At 35.1% G+C, this 19,346-nt stretch overlaps 1 protein-coding gene across 7 annotated transcripts in view; it reads left to right on the forward strand.

Annotated features, from left to right (window-relative positions):
- Positions 1 to 19,346, forward strand: part of DNM3 (dynamin 3) — a 553,762-nt gene that overhangs the window by 83,813 nt on the left and 450,603 nt on the right. For 6 of the 7 annotated variants that reach the window (XM_077901675.1, XM_077901673.1, XM_077901674.1 and 3 more), the window contains exon 2: positions 10,446 to 10,519. The exons of the other annotated variant lie outside the window; for it this stretch is intronic. In XM_077901675.1, coding sequence (XP_077757801.1) covers positions 10,446 to 10,519 — 74 coding nt within the window. The remainder of the gene's footprint in view (positions 1 to 10,445; positions 10,520 to 19,346) is intronic. 7 annotated transcript variants of the gene reach the window in all.

Here is a 19,346-nt window from a genome sequence, read left to right on the forward strand (position 1 = left end):
TCAGGAAAAAGTAAATTGAAACTGAGGCAAATGTGCTTTGAGATGCTATCTACTCTAAATGAAGAAGGGAGCCACCAATCATTTTAGCACAACAGACAGTTTGAACTATAAATAAAATTATCACCTTAGTCACACACTATCAGTTTACTGATGTTGGTGGATGTATAGTTTACATAGTATTCTTGACATATACAACTGGGTAATATAGTATGATTACTGTAGTCAGAGAAGTATAGAGAAAGTAATTCTTAAGTTTACTCATTAGTATGCCTTCTTTGGTCAGCTGAATCTATTAAGTAATAAGCAAAATTTATTGAACTCTGTTGTGTTTCCATTGGTTACTTTTAATACATTTTAAGACTTGGAGCAAATAAATATATTTTCCCAAACTTTCATTGGGAATGTAGTTTCAAGGGTAACTTTTTTTTAAAAAGATTTATTTATTTATTTATTCATGATAGACATAGAAAGAGACAGAGACAGAGACAGAGACACAGGAGGAGGGAGAAGCAGGCTCCATGCTGGGAGCCTGATGCGAGACTCGATCCCGGGACTCCAGGATCGCACCCTGGGCCAAAGGCAGGCGCTAAACTGCTGAGCCACCCAGAGACCCCCAAGGGTAACTTTTAAGATAAGAAATAATTAAATATTTATGATACATATGTTATAAATATATATATGTATAGATCTATATACCTATATATCATGTATTAGACAGTGAGTGCTTTTCCTTCTTCCTTTTTCTCTTGCTCTTTAAAATTTCCAGTCGATGTTATAGAATCATAGAAAAAAAATCAAATAGACAAAAAAAAAAAAAAAAAAGCCCAACCCTTTTCCGGTTAAGAAAATTAAATAATAGACCACATACATGATGCCTGTATATCTTTAGTTATGAATGTTTATATATTTATTTTCTAATTAATACCTAAAATTTAGCTTTCCAATAAATTAACAGTTTTAATTCCTATAATGCTGACTTTATTTGCTCACCAAGTCACTGTTGAGCACCTTCTTCGTGCCAGGTGCTGTGCCAAACACTGGCCTTTTAGAAATGAGGTTCCTGTCCTAAGAGAGCATGTCTAAGGGAGGAGATGTGACTGAGATTCATGGTACCTTGGAATAAAGAGAACATTTAAATATACTGGCATTTCAAGAAATGCTTCCCATAGAAGGCTGTACCAACATTCTGTCTTTGAATGAGATGGGTAAAGAAAGGCAATGCCTTGGAGAAAGGCTTTCATGGTCAAATACTCAACACAGAGGCATGAAATTAGTGTGAAATCACCTGGGAACCAGATGTTCTGGGAATAAAAGGTTTGCATGGGGGAATAATGGATGAGGCTTCTAGACTATTAGGGAGGAGTTAGATCCAGGGATCCACTTAAATCCCTCTTTGATAATTTTTTTTCCTCTTTGATAATTAGAATATCATATTCTCATTCTTTTTAAATAAACTGTATGGCTATGGCTCTTCATTCTGTTTTAATGGAGAAACTGACCTATACTTTTTTGACTTCCAATTAAATACCTAATTTTTCTTCTAACATCTTAGGAAAAGCGGAAACAGGTGAGCATAGTATTGGCTATGCAAGAATTGGCAATAAACAGTAGGACCAAGGACAGTAATTGGGTCATATTTCTCTGAGTCAATCTTCTGGGAAGGGTTGAAGTGGCTGCCTACATCAACCCTGTCCCTTGTCATTGGATAAGTGTTCTCTTGGGTCAGCTTCTTCTCACGGGGTGTGGTCTTCCACACCTGGGCCTTTCTTACCCATTGTAGTGTTAAAGTACAAAGGTCTGAGATTCGTGTATGGGCTTCATGGAAAAGGGGCAAAGGAAGCCTTTCAGCCTTTTTGGTACTGGCCTTAAACTCAGCTCATAACTAGTTCAACCTCAAGTTTCCAGGATTCAGAAGGGAATGTGTAAGGGTTTGAGGCAAAAGCCGTCTGACCTTTTTTTTTTTCTACACATATCTTTCTAGAAACCTTGTAGGAAAGGATGGCTGACAGGATGAATGTTTGTCATTCTGAGTTCTCTTACTCTTCTTTGATTTGTAGCACATATTCTTAGTGGGAGTGAGATTGTATCCAAGGGGGCAAATATTAATTCTTGGGGGACAAAAGTAATCGTATTCTTCTCATGTATAAAGCACAGATGTATATACAGTACATTTACTGATATACAGTGTATCTGTGGTATTAAACAATGGGGAAAATTTGATGGAGAAAAATATCTAACAAGGTTCCTGAGGGGGGCAATAAAATAAAAGGAGGTTGAGAGAAAGTTCTAAAATGTAGTTTCTCTATTTTTTTCTTACTCTCTTTGTTAGGCAATATATACAAAGATGGGTTAGTGACTCATAATGTCATCATTATACTAGACTGTCTTTTTTTGCTCTGCTATGCTTAGTCCATAGCTTTTATCTTCAAGTTTGCCTTGTGGCTTAAGATGGTTGCTGTAACTCTGCTCTCATGTAGAATCATCAGGGAGAAAAAAGGAGAGGGAAGGGCAAAAGGTGTACATCAGCTAAATCAGACCTTTTTAAAGGAACTATTTCTTTTTTGTTAAAGATCTATATATTTATTTTAGACAGATTGAGAGAGAGAGAGAGAGAGAGTGAGCGAGCATAGGTGGGGGAGGGGCAGTGGGAGAGAATCTCAAGCAGACTCCACTGAATATGGAGCCAGATGTGGGGCCTGATCCCACAACCCATGAGATCATGGCCTGAGCCGAATCCAAAACTCAATTGCTTAACCAACTGAGTGACCTAGGTGCCCTGTTAAAGTTAATGTTACTGGGACACCTGGGTGGCTCAGCGGTTGAGTGTCTGCCTTCGGCTCAGGGCATGATCCTTGAGTCCTGGGATATAGAGTCCCACATCGGGCTCCCCACAGGGAGCCTGCTTCTCCCTCTGCCTATGTCTCTCTCTCTCTCTCTGTGTGTCTCTCATGAATGAATAAATAAAATCTTAAAAACAAAAAAGTTGATGTTACTTAGTAACCTTTACATTTTACTGACTATATCTTAGCTATGTGGATGCCCCATTTGCAAATGAGTCAGGAAAACATAGATTTATATATGTCTATTTATCTATTAAAATTGGGCCCATTGCCATTCTTAACAAAATTGAGATTCTATTAATGAGAAGCAGAAATGGATATCAGGCAGGCAACTAGTAGTATCTTTAGTTGTCCCTTCTATCATCCATTTGTGTGGCAGCTACCCAGGGCAAGGTATAGTTTGGGATTTGGAATAGAGCAAGAATTATGTGCCACTCCTGTATGCTGGGACTCATTAATCTGCTGCTTTAAAATTTTGAACAAACTGGCTTTGTGAATAAGCAAATAAAATGGATTAAATATTAAGGCTTTAGGTTCCTGAGAGTTTCCTGGTAGAGAGAACACATGGTATTTGAAACTAAAGCTAGCTTCTTCATTCAGTTTACAGATCTTGGACTCAGGCATTTTGCATTTTGAATGTTGCAGTGGAAACCATTAGTTATTGATTAGTTAGATTTCATGAAAACATTTTGCTTAGAAATTTCAAGTTTTGTGAATGTAAGTTAAATTTGTTTTGAAATTTCTTAGATGTTGGTAAAAAAATAAAAACAGTGTTTCCTGCAAAAGGATTTGTAGCTATATTTTTCAAACAAAATGATGGTGGTATTTATCGAATACCTAAAATTATAGAGTAACTGATAACAGAAACATGTGATGTTTTGCAAATCTGTAAATGCTAATATTCTTACTATGCCAAGAATTTAGGGAATAAAAGAAAACTTCGTTGGAAAATATCCAATTAAGTCTGTGGATTTTGGCATAATTACTTCTTTCAACAATTAAAGTGTCATTGTAATGGTTGGCAGAACTCCAGGATAAGGCACAGAAGTACAAAGGCATTTTAACAGCACCATTGTGTTTAGCATGTGGACTACATGACCTCAGTGCTTCTTGGGGCAGGAGGTGGACAATATTTGGCAAGGATCTGTCTGTTTCTTTGTCTTTCTCTGTCTTGCCTTCTTTACCTCTCTTCTTTCCTTTCTTTTTCTCTCTCTTAGGTTGGGTTATCATTTTAAAGGACTGTGAGGAAGTAATCCTGCAGGAATTATTTTGGAGCACATAAAATTATACTTTGAAGATAATTTTTTAGGAGGGCCTTTTCTCTTTTTAAGGAATAATTTAAAAAAATATATTGGCTCTGGGAGTTTTAAAAAAATTGTTTCCTTCAAATTCTATTCTGTGTCTTTAGATTACCAATAATATTGGCCCAACTGATATTTTGTATTTTTTGCTCTGGTGTAGACTGTTGGATCTTAAACATTCATAATAAAATGTTAACTTAAACGACTTCAAGAAATTATTGGTAAATTGAAAGTCATCTTGCCTGTTCTTTTGGTACATCTAAAATGCTATTTATCTATCTACCAGTTGGGGAATTAGATAGGATAATGTTTTCCCTCCATGATATGAATATATGGGGCTACTGGAAATCTTCCTGACAGAGTAGGTAGAAAGTGTTAGAAATATTTAGTACATGGACACTGAGGAGGTACTGGGGGGAGCATTGGGGTGAGGATACAAACTATAAATAAATCAGTGTAACGAGTGTGTTGAGAGCTTTGAGGCATGCATGGAGGAGTTCAAGGAGGGCTTCTCAGAGAAGGTGATGTAGAGGTGAGTGTTGAATCAAGCAGAAGTTGGCTAGAGGGAGATGTGAGGAGAGGGCATCCCAGGAGGGGAACATGGAGTGTGCCAAGGCACTGAGCCTGAAAGTGCACATGGAGACTTTCACGAAAGACAGACTTTTTATCTGCTTTGTTTTTGGCTTGGATTTCATGCTAAAGACAATGGAGAGTCACTGAGTGATTTAGAGTCTGGAAATGATGTGATGGGACTTATGTCACTGCTGAGTTTACAGTAGAGTATGCTCAATTTGGATGCAGAGAAATTAATTGGGAGATTATTGCAGTGGTCTCTATGAGTGTTGTTGGTACCTGGGTGGTGATTGAAATAGAGAAGAGAGCTATTTGCACTTAAGAGATATTAAGAAGGTGGAATCAGCAGGACTTGGTGATCAATTGTGAGAATGAAGACAGAAGAAAATGGGCAATGGATGATTCCCAGGTACTTGGTTTGGCTGACATGTATGGATGCTGCTGCTGTGTATTATTATTGGGAATGAAGGAGGAAAAACATGTTGGGTGGATGATAATGAGTTGAATTGTAGAGCTTGAGTATGAGACATCTAGGTGGAGAAGACTAAGAGGCTAGTGTGCCTTTGGGGATGCCTCTGGCTTATAGTATTTGGCTTACCTCTTTGGAGACCTCTTCTCAATCTTTCAATTAGTTCCATTTCTTTCAGTGTTCATTAAATATTGGTATTTTCTGGAATCCATATTCATTACTCTATTCCACTCCATTCCTACTCATCTATTCTTTTGGATTTAGCTGCCTATTACATGAATTTCTGTCAGATTATTATCTACAGACAGGACTTTTATCCTGAGTTCTAAATGGTCAGTCTAACTGTGTACTTGTCTCCATTTGGATATTCTTCAGATATCTATCAATATATCCAAATATTTTCCCTTATCTTCTTCCCCCTTTCCTTTACAATGTAGCATAGTCTAATGGTCACATTAGCATAGAAACTAGAGTTAGGCTGTCTAGGTTTGAGTCCTCTAAGATCTGTCAGTAGCTTTGTGACTCTGAGAAAATTATGTGATCTTTCTGTATCTCAGCTTCCTCATCTGTGAATTGAGAATAACAACAGCACCTACATGAGAATCAAATAAGAATAGTGCCTGACACATGATAAACACATATAAATAACAGCTATAACTGAATCTTCCTGTATTGCCTGTTCTGGTTAATGGTACCACTATTCAGCCAGCTAACCAATCCAGAACTGTGAGATTTATCCTGACTTCCTCTGTATCACTTCATTCCACATCAGAATGATCATTTTGTCCTGTCAAAAGTGTCCACTCTCTTATGTCTTTTTCCATCTCTACCATTACTGCTCTGAACTTAATCTTTATTATCTTCTTCCTCAGTGACCCAGACTGGCTAGTAACTAGTCTCCCTGTCTTGTCTTTCTTTTTTTCAACATTCTCTGTGCAGTCCCCCAGTGATTTTTCTGAAATGCAAATCTGATTACTTAAAACTCTTTAGTGCCTTTCGGTTCTTACAGGAAGAAAAAAAAATACAAGTGAAGGCCTCTGAGGTCTGGTCCTGCCTTCTTTAGACTCTTCTACCTCATTTTGACCTTTCTTTAATATTTAGTTCCGTTATATTATGTATTACTGTGGTCTTCCATGTCTTTGTATATCCTGATCCCCTTCGGAGTGCTTCCTACCTCATGTCTCTCTGAAATAGTTTCTGGCTGTTTCCCCAAGGAGAACAGATTATTATTCCTGATCTATGTCAATATTACACCTTGTGTGGAACTTAACCATATGCCAGTTATGCTTGTCATTTGCATGCCATTCTCTTCTAAGACTAAAGCTTATCTTTGAGTCATTTACATGAATTAACTTCTTGAAGAGTGTAAGTTATGCCTTTGTCTCCAGTCAAGGGCAGATGTTAAGCATTTATTTATTGAACAGATCATCTGGTTAATGATCATTTACATCTAAAAGATAAAATATCTCTGTACTTACCTTATTTGTTGCTAAGGGAAAAAATTCTTATAGCTTAGTTGATACAGCAAGTGTGTTCTCCTTTTTTTAGGCATCTAAAGGTCAGTCATTTCCTAGGAGACCAATAATAATGTTTCTTGTTAACTAAGTTTCTGGAAGAGCCAATAAGAAATATTATCAAGATGGTTCTTAGACCATAGGATGGGAATTGTTCTCTACTTTTTGTGCAGGAGTCAGGAAACCAAGAAAGAGCATTGACTTATTGCCTGAAGACCAGCTGTTAGAACTGTGCAGATTAATGATTCATTGAGGTGGGTGGAGAAAGAAGAAGGCATTTGAGTTGTAGCTGCTATGTAGCATTGAGAGGAAGTACTCCTCCTGCCTTAAAATCTGTACACTACAACCATAAATACATCAATAAGATACTCAGGCAATAGAATGAAGTTAATTAAATGATGCTGAGTCTTCAGATTACTCTTCTTATTTTTTACCTTGAAAGTTCATGCAAATGAGAAAAAAATGGAGAAAAATGGCATGCAAATTTTATATCTTTATATACATGACCATAAACAGAAATGTGTCATTTAAATCCACAGTAATACTAAAGGCACAGTCATTTTTTCCTGCATTAATTTAGCAAGGTAATTTTCCTATAAGATGTACATTATGGGAGAACCAACCACCTATTGCATAAAAAATAACAAAATTCAAATGGATGGTTGCATGCAGTGTCTGATGAATTTTTCATGATTATTTGTATCAGGGCTTTGGTTCACTGTTAGAGGCCATTATAAGGAACTGAGCTTTTCCCAACCAATGCAGCTGGTCAATACCAAGGGGACAGTTCAGGTGGGGTCTGTGGCTCCTTATCTTTAAATTCCATTCACAAATGTTGAAATATTGTGTGTAGAGGCATTTTATTTTTATTTATTTTTGAGATGAGAGAATACTATAATATCAGGGAAAATATGTTGTGGCTCTATTATAGCAATAGTAATAGTAATACTTTTTTCTATGGTGGTTGGGTTTTTAAAAAGTTGCCATATATTGCATTTCATTTGATTCATAGGGTTGTCTCAGTTTAGTAGCAAAAGAAACTAAGATTTAGAGAGAATTTTATTCAGTCAGTGGTGGAGTTGGGGCTCAAAGCAAGCCTCTCTGGGTTTTATCTGAGGGCTCACCTCTTAGCTTGCACAGCAGCGGTGTGCTGGGCATATAGTTTTCATGCTGCTGGATCATCAGAATAACATGAATCATCAGGATGCTGGGTTAGTCACTGGCTCTTCAGAAGAGAGATGTTTCTCTCTAGTGCCTCATTGTACATGGATATTCCTGTGAAGTCAGGAGAGACTTCCAAATAACAGGATTTGGTTACCAGATCTTTTGCTTTTTGGTAAGAATCTATGTGTTAGAAGTAGGACTGGTGATAGCCATAGAGGGGGCCAGTAAGTATGAGTTAGTAAGAAGGAAGTTGCATACCTGAATCTATTTATTACTTTTAACATAAAGGTCCGTTTGCTTAATAAAAAAGTGTAGATGCATCTGTGGGCTTACTTTTTAGCCGAACACATGATAATTATTTGTTATTTTAAATGATACATTATGTTTTGCTTTAATAATATTCAAAGGGGTTGTTACTAAATCTACATTATAAATATATAGTCGTAAACATCAGTTGAAACAGAAACCAGCACTAAGGTATTAAGTAACTAAACCTTTCTTCCTTCTTCCTTCTCCTGCTTCACCTCTTTTTATTTTTTAAGAAAATATTTTATTGATTTCAGAAATGGCATTATTCAGGCATTTAAAATGTGAATATTTCTCTTTGGCATCGACCTCTACATCCTAAAATCTCAAAGTCCTAGTAGCTCAAACAGATTCCCTCCCATTGTTTACTGTGGAGTTTTGTTCTGTTTTCCCTTTATCTATACTGATTCTCAAGTTAACTTGTTCCTTTTTGGTTTAGACACAGTAGATGCTCTTCTTGTTCTGACTAGTTTTAATGATTACTGGAACCATTAAAATGAACAAATATTCTGATATAGTTCCTGAAGAGTATTAAAAAAGTTTTTAATTATATGCATTTAGATGTTTACAAAGGAGAGTATCTCTCTTTTCTGAATTCCAGTGTAGTTTATGTATCCCTTTCTTTCTTTCTTTTTTTTTTTTTATGTATCCCTTTCTTTAATGGTCTCCTCTGTGCCTGTCTTTATCTTCCTATTAGATTTCAAAATTCTGGTGTCTAATGAGTGCCAGGTGATGCCCATGCATCACCCTAGCACTTCTTAGTTGCTCAGTGAATTTTTTTTTGATGAATAAATAATATTATTTATTTCAGATGGGATTTTTTGGGGCAATACAGGTCTATAATTTCACCATTATTTATTTGAGTCACATACAGTGACATTTCAAATAAAACTTAGTCCTTGGAATCAAGCAGTAAAGCTTTAATTTAGTTAAGAGGCTGTTCAGTATTATTTCCTCTATTAAACTTTACTCTAGCACTTGCAAAATAAATTGTTTGCAGTAGGGGAAATTTTGTTTAATTTTTTCTCTGCAACTGTATTCTAAAGGATCAGTGGAGCTAAAGGCTTGGGTTCTGCAGCATTCTCACTGTACTTTATCATTTGTATAGGATATTTTCATTGAAATTTCATTGTGTTGAAGCTCTACCAAATTTTCTACAAAACTCATAGTATGACCCAGGCCATTATCACCCACTGAATTGTTGAGTAATGTATCCTGACTTGAAGTCAATGTTTGTCAAACCATGGTGAGCATCAGAATCCCTTGGAGCTTGTTAAGAGTACCGATACTACACCCCTTCCCCTGGGCATGCCGAATCTGTAGGTTTAGGATGAATCCCAGGCATCTGTGGTTATAACACTTTCTGGTGGTCCTGGAACCATTTTTGAGAAACATTGCCATTGAGTCAAATTTATTTGTTATTTTTAAAATGATGAATCTTTCAAAATTGTAAGGCATTCTAAATGCATTTAAAAGTTGTGTTATAGGTATGTTAATGAATGCACAATCAGTATTGATTTATGTGGCATTGTAGATATAATAATAAAATACTTTCTTAGCTGCAGTTTTATTGGTCTAGTGTATATTAATATGCATTTAAAACACAATCTTTATTGGTTTTAAAAACTCTTTTTTAAGAATAAACTCCCGCTTATCAGGAATGAAAACAAAATTCAAACTTCAGTGTTTGCTGTTAATTTCTACATATACAACATTTATCTAATTAATCCTACATTTTATGTATGACTTTTAATTGGGAAAAAAATTTCAGGATATTTAGAAGGCACAATCTAATATGCCTTTAATACCTCTAATAATGGTCCATGTTGACCTTGAAGCTAGACTGAGTACTGAATTTTTTAGTTACAAAAGTTTAAGGATTAATTTCTTTATCACATGTTTCTATAAATGCTGATTCTCTGAAAATACAGGTGAAGTGAAAATATAATATAATTTAAATGTAAGCTTTTATTAATTCCAGCTAAATGAATGAGTGATGTATTCTGGTGAGGTCATTGTGATAATACACATGGATTAATATTCAATATAAGGAACCTCCTTCCCCCCCCATTTTTATTTTACAAAGCTTCTTTTATAAGATGGATCAGCATTCTTTAGACATGTTATGCACTAAAAGGTTGGGAATTTAGGAGAATTACATTGGAACTTGACTTATAAATTTGTAATCAGAATCACATAAAATGCCTTAATCTGTTCTTTCTTTTTTCTTTTTCTTTTTCTTTTCTTTTCTTTTCTTCTTTTTTTTTTTTTTTTGTAGGGACTTTCTCCCTCGTGGGTCGGGCATCGTAACCAGACGGCCTCTTGTGCTGCAGCTTGTTACTTCCAAAGCAGGTAATAAATGAGGATGTTTGCCACATGAGTAAGCACATTCCCATGGTACCTGTTGCCTCCATTCCTGGGTGTTGGGTTGTAGCAAGTTTTTGTGATGTCTCTACTCTGGGTAGCAGCCTGTATTTCTCTTCAAATGCTATTTTCTTCATTGTCCTTTTAATTCCTTTGATTACAGTAAAGGGAAAATCTATTTGCATATAGATTTTTAAACACCTACTATTTTTTATTCTAAGAAAATAGTATTGTCTCATTGTAATCCATCTATATAATTTTACAATACAGCTTAACTACTAATACCCTTCCAGTTTGTTTCCTTCTTGTATGTGTATGTGTGTTTGGGAATTTATTTTTAAGTGATAAGTCAATATCCATCTAATATCTGTATGCAGATGTACAATGTATGTGTACCTATATCTACATCTAATGTGCTATGCTTGCCCCTCTCTTTAACACCATAATTTGATAGGCAAATAAGCTTTGTTTTCATTCTAAGTTTTTAGTAACTAGTGATGTTAGATTTTTTGTGTGCTTATTTGGTGTTTATATTTTTTAATGAATTGGCTATTTTTATCTTTCCCTATTTCTTTTTGAAGAAATTTTTATATTTTTATAAAAATTTTAATATTTTTATTATTTTTATAATTTATAATTTTTTATATGGTGTAAGGAAGGGTCCAACTTTTTTTTTTTTTTTACATATGAATATCCAGTTTGTTGCCCATCATTTGTATGGTTTTGGTACCCTTGTCAAAATCAGTTGGTCATAAATATATGTGTTTATTCTATTCAACTGACCTATGTGTCTATATTTGTGTCAGTATTGTACTGTTTTAATTACCCTTGCTTTGTAGTAAGTTTTGAAATTGGGAAGTGTGAGTCCTATTTTGTATTTTTCAAAATCATTTTGGCTATCCTGAGTCCCTTCAAATTCTGTATGCATCTTAAAATCACCTTGTTTTAGCCTAGCAATGCAAGGTTGGTTTGACACCTAAAAATGAATTAATGTAATATATTATATCAATACAATTAAAAAGAAATCACATGATCATCTCAACACTCAGAAAAAGCATTTGAAAAAAAAAAACAATATCCCACCATTACAAAAACACTCAATGAAACAGGAATAGAAGGGAATTTTCTCAACCTGATAAAGGGCACAGACTAAAACCCAAAGCTACCTTCTTCATACTTCATGGTGTAAGACTGCATGCTTCCTTTTAAGATCAGGAACAAGACATAGATGTCTACTCTTGCCTCTTCAGTTCAATATTGAGCTAGAGGTTCTAGGTAGGGCAGTTGGGCAAGAGAAAGAAATAAAAGGTATCCATATTGGAAAGGAAGGGGTAAAATAATCTTTCTTTCTTTCTTTCTTTCTTTCTTTCTTTCTTTCTTTCTTTCTTTCTTTCTTTATTTTAAAGATGTTATTTATTATGAGAGACACAGAGACAGAGGCAGAGACATAGGCTGAGGGAGAAGCAGGCTCCCTCTGGGGAGCCCGATGTGGGACTCGATTCCAGGACCCCAGGATCATGACCTGAGTCAAAGGCAGATGCTCAATCACTGAGCCACCACCCAGGTGCCCCAAATAATCTCTATTTATAGATGATATGATAAAGTAAGTAGAAATTCCTAAGGAATCCACCAAAAAACCATTATAACTAATAAATGAGTTCAGCAAGGTTGCAGAATACAAGATCAATATACAGAAATCAATTGTATTTTATATACTAGCCACACACAATAAAAAAATGAAATTAAAATGATTTAATTTATAATAGCATAAAAAATAATATACTAATTAGGAATAAATTTAACAAACGAAGTGTGAAACTTGTACTCTCAAAACTATGAAACATTGTTGAAAGAAATTTAATATTATCTAAATAATTGGAAAAATATCTTATGATTTATATTCTGTTTATAAAAGTTTTGATGTATTGAAATTTTACCCTTTATGGTTGGGAAATCTGTACATGTATCTTTAACAAAAAGTAAATACTTAGCACATTTTTCTCTCTTTTCATATTTAAAAATTTTTTAACATTTAGTTCTTTATTTATTTGAAATTTATTTTTATGTATGCTGATATTTTTATGTATGCTGATATTTTTATGTATTTTTATTTCCCAGTTTCCTTTATATCCTATTACATTCCTACTGCAATCTATTTTTAAATATCTTTTCCATTTTATTGTGCCAATAATAGTGTTTTACTTTAAAAGATTATTTGTTTGAGAGAGAAAGGGAGGGGGTGGTGGTGGAGAAGCAGATGGAAAGAGTCTTAAGCAGACTCTGTGCTGAATGTGGAACCCAACGTGGGGCTCGATCTCATGACCCTGAGATCATGACCTGAGCTGAAACCAAGAGTCTGATGCTTAACTGATTATGCCACCCAGGTGCTCCCACAGTGGGTTTACAGTTTACTTAAAATCCAGCTGTCATGTCTATAGTCCTGCCATTGCTTTTTTATTTTTTTTTAAAGATTTTATTTATTTATTCATGAAACACAGAGAGAGAGAGAGAGAAACAGACAGACAGAAAGAGAGAGGGAGAAAGAGACAGGCAGAGGGAGAAGCAGGCTTCATGCAGGGAGCCTGACTTGGGACTTGGTCCTGGGTCTCCAGGATCACACCCTGGGCTGAAGGCGGTGCTAACTGCTGAGCCACCGGGGCTGCCCCATTGCTTATTTTTTATTCAGGGGTTCTTTTCTATTTGTGTGGCTATATTTAGGATAATTTTGTAAAGACAAAGTTATTGCCATTAAAATTATTTTAAACCCATAAATTCATAGAGAGTAATTGATATTTTTTAAATATTCATTATTTTTTTTTCCAATCCTGGGATCATGCTATATCCTTTCATTTGCTCAAATATTCTCTATATTCATTAGTAAAATGCTTGGTGAATTTTATATAGTATCTGTGTGTTTCTAGTTAAGGTATTCATATTTATTTATTTTTTTTTGTTCTTGTGGTTTGAATAGGATTTTTTTTCATTATATTTTCTGATTTTTTATTTCAGGTCTATGTTAATGCTGCTTATTTTTACTTTTAATTTTTAAATTAACTGTATTAATCTACATTTTACATTAAAATATTTTTAATTGATTCTCTGGAGTATTTTAGTTATATGGTGATTTCATCTGCATTTCTTAATAGTTTTCAATAAATACTTATCCTGAAAATACTGAGATGACTGAGAAAAAAATTGCACTGGGAATTTTTGGGTGAGTACTGACATGGGAAAAATTCTATTACATGGTGAGCTTTATTGAGAAGGTACATTATATGCTTTTTCCTTATATCCTTTTGTCAACAGTCTCCCAATCTTGTCACTTCTAAACCCCTGACCATTTTTTCATTAATTAGTGAGAATCATACTTCATAAGCCACCTCTCTTTTCATGCAAAGTAGACATTCTTCCCTCAGGGAAAACTTACTGTTTTCATAGTCATTCATGAACCCCAAAAAGGGTTTTTTATATTATAGCACTCTAGGTGATGCCAGCTGATAACAATGCTTTTTTTTTTCCCACTCCAAGTGAACTGTTCATAGGGCAATCCCATGTATGACTATAGGCTTGGGTTGATGAAGAGTTAACAAAATGGCTGAATGAAGCAATCTGGGATATTATGTCACTGCTCAGGTAATTTACTTGTGCCTTTAGATCCTAATTGGGATCAGTTCCACAAATACTACTTTCTCTTGATAGATTCATTCACTCTTCTAGTGCTTATTGAGTGATTCCTGTGTATTAGGCAAATAACCCTGGCAACATGGAGCTTACATTCTAGTTGGGGAGAAAACAATCACTACTAAAAACCAAACCAAATCAAAATAAGACAAACCCCCCAACCCTCAAACCATAGAATGTTAGATAATGAAGAAAGTGAGCATTCAATCCATGCTACTATTTGTGTAGGCAAAGGGAGGTTAGAAGGTTCTAAGATGGGAGCTACTTGTGTGTTGGAAGTTTAACAAGGATGCCAGCAGGGCTGGAATGGAGAGAGGAGGAATAGTAGAAGGTGAGGTAAGGAGAGACGTGTTGCTGGAACAATTGCTTGGGTAGGATCTTGTGAGCTAGGTACCTTGAAAGGAAGTATGATAGTAGGAGTGTAAGAGAAGGAAACTGGAGTGGTTTGGGGATTGGATCGTGGGTTAGGGTAATTTCTTTACTGGTGAGGAGGCTGAAGAATGAAGGGATACCTTTTCTACTGCAACCACATGAAAAGAGGAAAATGTGGGAGAAACTACTGGGAAGTCTGTGCTTTTAGTGCTAGAGAGATGTGCGTTTCCTCATTTCATGTCTTTATTTTCTTCAGGACTGAAACAAGATATTTGCTGATAATGATCATTTAATCTTCTCATTTCCATTAGTGTGCCTGTTATTTGTCTTTAATGTCTTCTTACATTGGTAGGACTTCCAGAACCAAGTTTTGCTCCTAGTTTTCATGACAATGCCTTTTGTGTTAAGTTATGCATATACTGTTTACTATTTGCTTTTCCTGGTAAAGAACTATTTTATTCCTAATTTTAAAAAAATCTATTTTTAAAGTTTTATTTATTCATGAGAGAAAGAAAGAGAGAGAGAGAGAGAGAGAGGCAGAGACATAGGCAGAGAGAGAAGCAGGCTCCATGCAAGCAGCCTGATGTGGGACTTGATCCTGGGACTCCAGCATCATCATGCCCCTGGCTGAAGGCAGGTGCTCAACCGCTGAGCCACCCAGGTGTCCCTTAAAAATATTTTAAAACCTATGCTTGCTTCGGCAGCACATATACTAAAAAAATATATATTTTAAAACCTAATAAGTAGATATATAATATTAATGAATGACATTTTGGCATTTATTGAGATGATCATTTAAAACTTTTTTTTGGTATGTTCACCTTTACATTTATAGATTTCTTATTTAAGCATCCTTCCATTTCTAAGATATACTTGATTTTAATAACTTATTATTTTACTGTACTATTAAAGTAATTTTATTAATTAATCTAGGTTATTTACATTTCTTTGTATATACATCTGTCTATCACTGTCATTATCAAATGAAATCTGTACTGGTCAGCATAAAATAAATTGAGCAACTCTCTTTCTGTCTTTTGGCTTTCTTCTACTAGCTTTTAAAATTCTTAAAAACCCAGTGATGCATTTTAATTTCTGTTTCCAATTAAGGAGGGCTGCTAGCATGGCTTTTTACAAAGGGTTATGTCTTAGATCAGTGGCTCAGCAACAGCAGCTGTGGGCAGTAAGAGAGGTAGACTTGAGGCTGTGGTTGCACTGGTCCAGAAGCATGGGATGTCAGAGCGCATAGAGTATTAAAAACATGTGGATACTTCCTGTTCTTCTTCTTCTTTTTTTTTTTTTTTTCAGAGAGGGAGCAAGTGAGTGACTGTGAGTAGGGGTAGGGTGGGAGGAGGGGGAGGGGCAGAGGGAGAGAGAGAGAAAATTTTTAAGCTGGCTTCATGCCCAGTATGGAGCCTGATGTGGGGCTTTATCTCATAACCCTGAGATCATGACCTGAGCTGAAATCAGGAGTTGGACACAACCTACTGAGCCACCCAGGTGCCTCCATACTTCTTGTTCTAATGCAGAGATTTTCCTGTTAAAATCCTAAGAAACTCCTTTAAAAGTATTGCTAAGCCCAGGATAATTACTATTTAGAAAATTATAATACTGAGTGGTTGCCCTTTTTTTGAGCATTAGTTATGTATCAGCATTATGCAAGAACCTTCTGAGATAGATGTTACGATTCTCATTTTAGAAAAAGAGCCCCAACAAGGTTAAGCAGTTTGTCAGAGGCCTTGCTGTTGGAAGGAGTAGGGATTGTTGCTAGTATCTTTCTGAGACTGATAATATTGCATTTAAAAAATAGGAATCTCTAACTGCTTGCTTGTTTGCTTTATTTATTTATTATTTTAAAATTTAAATTCAATGAGCTAATATATATTTTTTAAAAAAATTTTTAAAGGATTTTTAAATTTGTTTGAGGGAGACTGCTGAGAGAGCATGCACAAGCAGAGGGAGTAGCAGAGACAGAGGGAGAAGCATGTTCTCCACTGAGGAGGGGGCCTTGTGGGGCTTGATTTAAGGTCATGATAGTTTGGATTTAGAAAGAGATTTCTGAAGGTTTGGCTTGAAAGGATAAGAACTGCACAAAGTGTTGATGAGGTGTTAGGTAAGGACTCACCTCAAGAGCAAGGAAGTAGGTAGAGGGTCCATGGTAAAACAAGGGGACAGTTTTCAATTCCTGTGGGCATTTCCAGGGCTATGTTGTAACTGGCTTGTGTCAGCTGCTGAGATCCGATCATGAAACTCTCTTCTCTTTTGTATTCAGTGACATCATGGTGGTAAATATTTCCATATTTACAATATGGAAATTGGCAAATGCTACAAATCAGGACTTTCTTCCTCTTAGAATGCCAGCTGTTGTTAAACATTTACCAATATGCCACGGGTTTCTTTCTTCTCAATACCTAGTCTCAGTGTTTACTGGTTTAATGACCTGTCAAATTGAGACAAGAAATGTGTCTGAGTATAATATTTTTGATGAACTACTGAGTATACTGAAAGTGTCACCACTTTAAGAAATGACCTATTTGGAATTTGATATACTTCCTAAAGGATGGGTGGTTTTTTTAAGACATTTAAATCCGTCATTCTTTCCATTAAAAGCTACTGTTGAGAACTTATAAAAGTAAAGCATGTAGGTCATGGTTAATGATAAGTGGTTTTATCTCCTAGAGAACTTTCCTATGTTAAAATTCTTCTCTAAATGCTATTATATTGCCTCATGCTCCTTTATTTCAATGACATTAGTGTAAGAAAGAAAGATATTACAAATTAGAGCTTTCAAAATGGATAAAGTTAATTGTTACATTACGGAAGTATTCTTTTGTGAAAGATTTTCTTGGTATTTCCTCCTTTCATGCATGTCAAATATATTATTAGTTCATCAAAATTTGATTTACCACCCCTGTATTACATTTATTGCACAATGTAACATGTTCGTATTTCAAAAATTGTGTAAGACTTGTAATTTATTAGAGAATTACTATTATTCAGTGTTTGGGATCCTTGGAGTTGCTTTAAGTGACCATTTTAACAAAGATATTCAGTAACAGAAGTCAGAACACTTCTTTCTGAGGCACCAGAAAACTAACAGGGTAAGGCGGAGATACAGAGTTCAGGCAACAGGTCTGAGAAGCATCAGGAAGGCTTGTGAAGGTGCCAGATCACTATGTTTTAAGTGAGGGGGCTACACATTGAGGTCCATCTTCAGGGAAGCTTTAAAAACATTGTGAGTCTAGGTGCAACTGAGCCAAAGTATGTTTGAAGAGATTGCTTCTTACCATGAGAGTCAGGGAATAGTTAATTCTAGAGAGAAATGTCACCTTCTCACAGGTGAGATATTTTAAAGAAGTTTGTAGATTACTTAGACTTTAAATCCTGATGTACGTATGTACAATGACCAGGACTTGTTTTCTAGGTTCATAAATTAGACTGATACATACTTAGTGGAAACATTCAAGTATTTCTTGAATAACAACATTGAAAATATTTTAAAACTACCTATCTCATTTGTATTTAAATATCTGAATTTAATTAAAATGGACATTTTAGAATAAGATAGACTTTTTGCAGAGATTAAATGTTTATTTTCTTTTCATTGTAACAAGTTACCCTCATGTTAAAACAAATATGATTCGAAAACATTCTTTCTTGACTACAGCTTTGATCTTGTTCTGCTCCAGTGCTGGTGTCCTACTGCTTTCCTTATAAAGTACAGGTTACCATATAAAGTGCAGATTCATAGTTTAAAGTCCCTTGAATATAGATATTCTTAAACTTTAATGTGCATAGGATTCCTAAGGATTCTGAGTATTACTGTCTGAAGTTTTGATTCAGTAGGTCTGGGGCAAAAGCTCAGGGAGATGCATTTTAAAGAACTGTCAAGTGCTTCCATAGCTGTTGGCCTTTGATAAACACTGAGAAGCATTCATAATAGTTTCACCTAATTCTTTTACTGTTGTTTTCTTTTTCTAGATCTTTCCTTCTTCTTTTTAATAGCTCCTTATTTTGAGATATTACCTATTACTCTTTTAAAAATTGTCTGAATGTTTGGTCATGGAATTTTTAGACAGGTCTCAACACTGTGCTTTGAGTAATCAGCACTCATTCGGTTCTGAACAGTATTCTGCTGCCAGGGCATCTTGCTCAGACACAGCACATTTGGCCCTGGTACTTGAAGAGCCTGAGGATATTTTCTTTCTAGTTTTGATATAATTGATGTAAAACACTGTGTAAGCTTAAGATGTATGATGTAATAATACATCTTCTTGTTACCATTACTTTGATATATGTGTATATGTGATATATGTGATATATAAGCTGTGTAAGCTTAAGATGTATGATGTAATAATACATCTTCTTGTTACCATTACTTTGATATATGTGTATATGTGATATATGTGATATATCACATATATCACATATACACATATATCAAAGTGTATCTGAGGATTTTCATAGACTGTCAGAGGTTAAGATTCTAACAACATCTACTCTTGTTGTTACATAACTGACTTACCTTCCATGCATAAATGTAGAGAGAATAAAAACATCCACGTTGAAATCTCTGTAACAATAAGTGCATATCCCTTGGTGCTGGGGATTTGCAACCCCCAAAAGTCCTAGGTAAAATAATAGTCTTATTAAATGGATAGAAATATTGAAATTATATACATGTATTAAAGTAAGACTTGGAGCTGGGGATATGCAACCCCCAAAGGTCCTAGGTAGAATAATAGTCTTATTAAATGGATAA

The sequence above is a fragment of the Canis aureus genome, chromosome 6 (genome assembly GCF_053574225.1).
Source record: "Canis aureus isolate CA01 chromosome 6, VMU_Caureus_v.1.0, whole genome shotgun sequence".
NCBI lineage: Eukaryota > Metazoa > Chordata > Mammalia > Carnivora > Canidae > Canis > Canis aureus.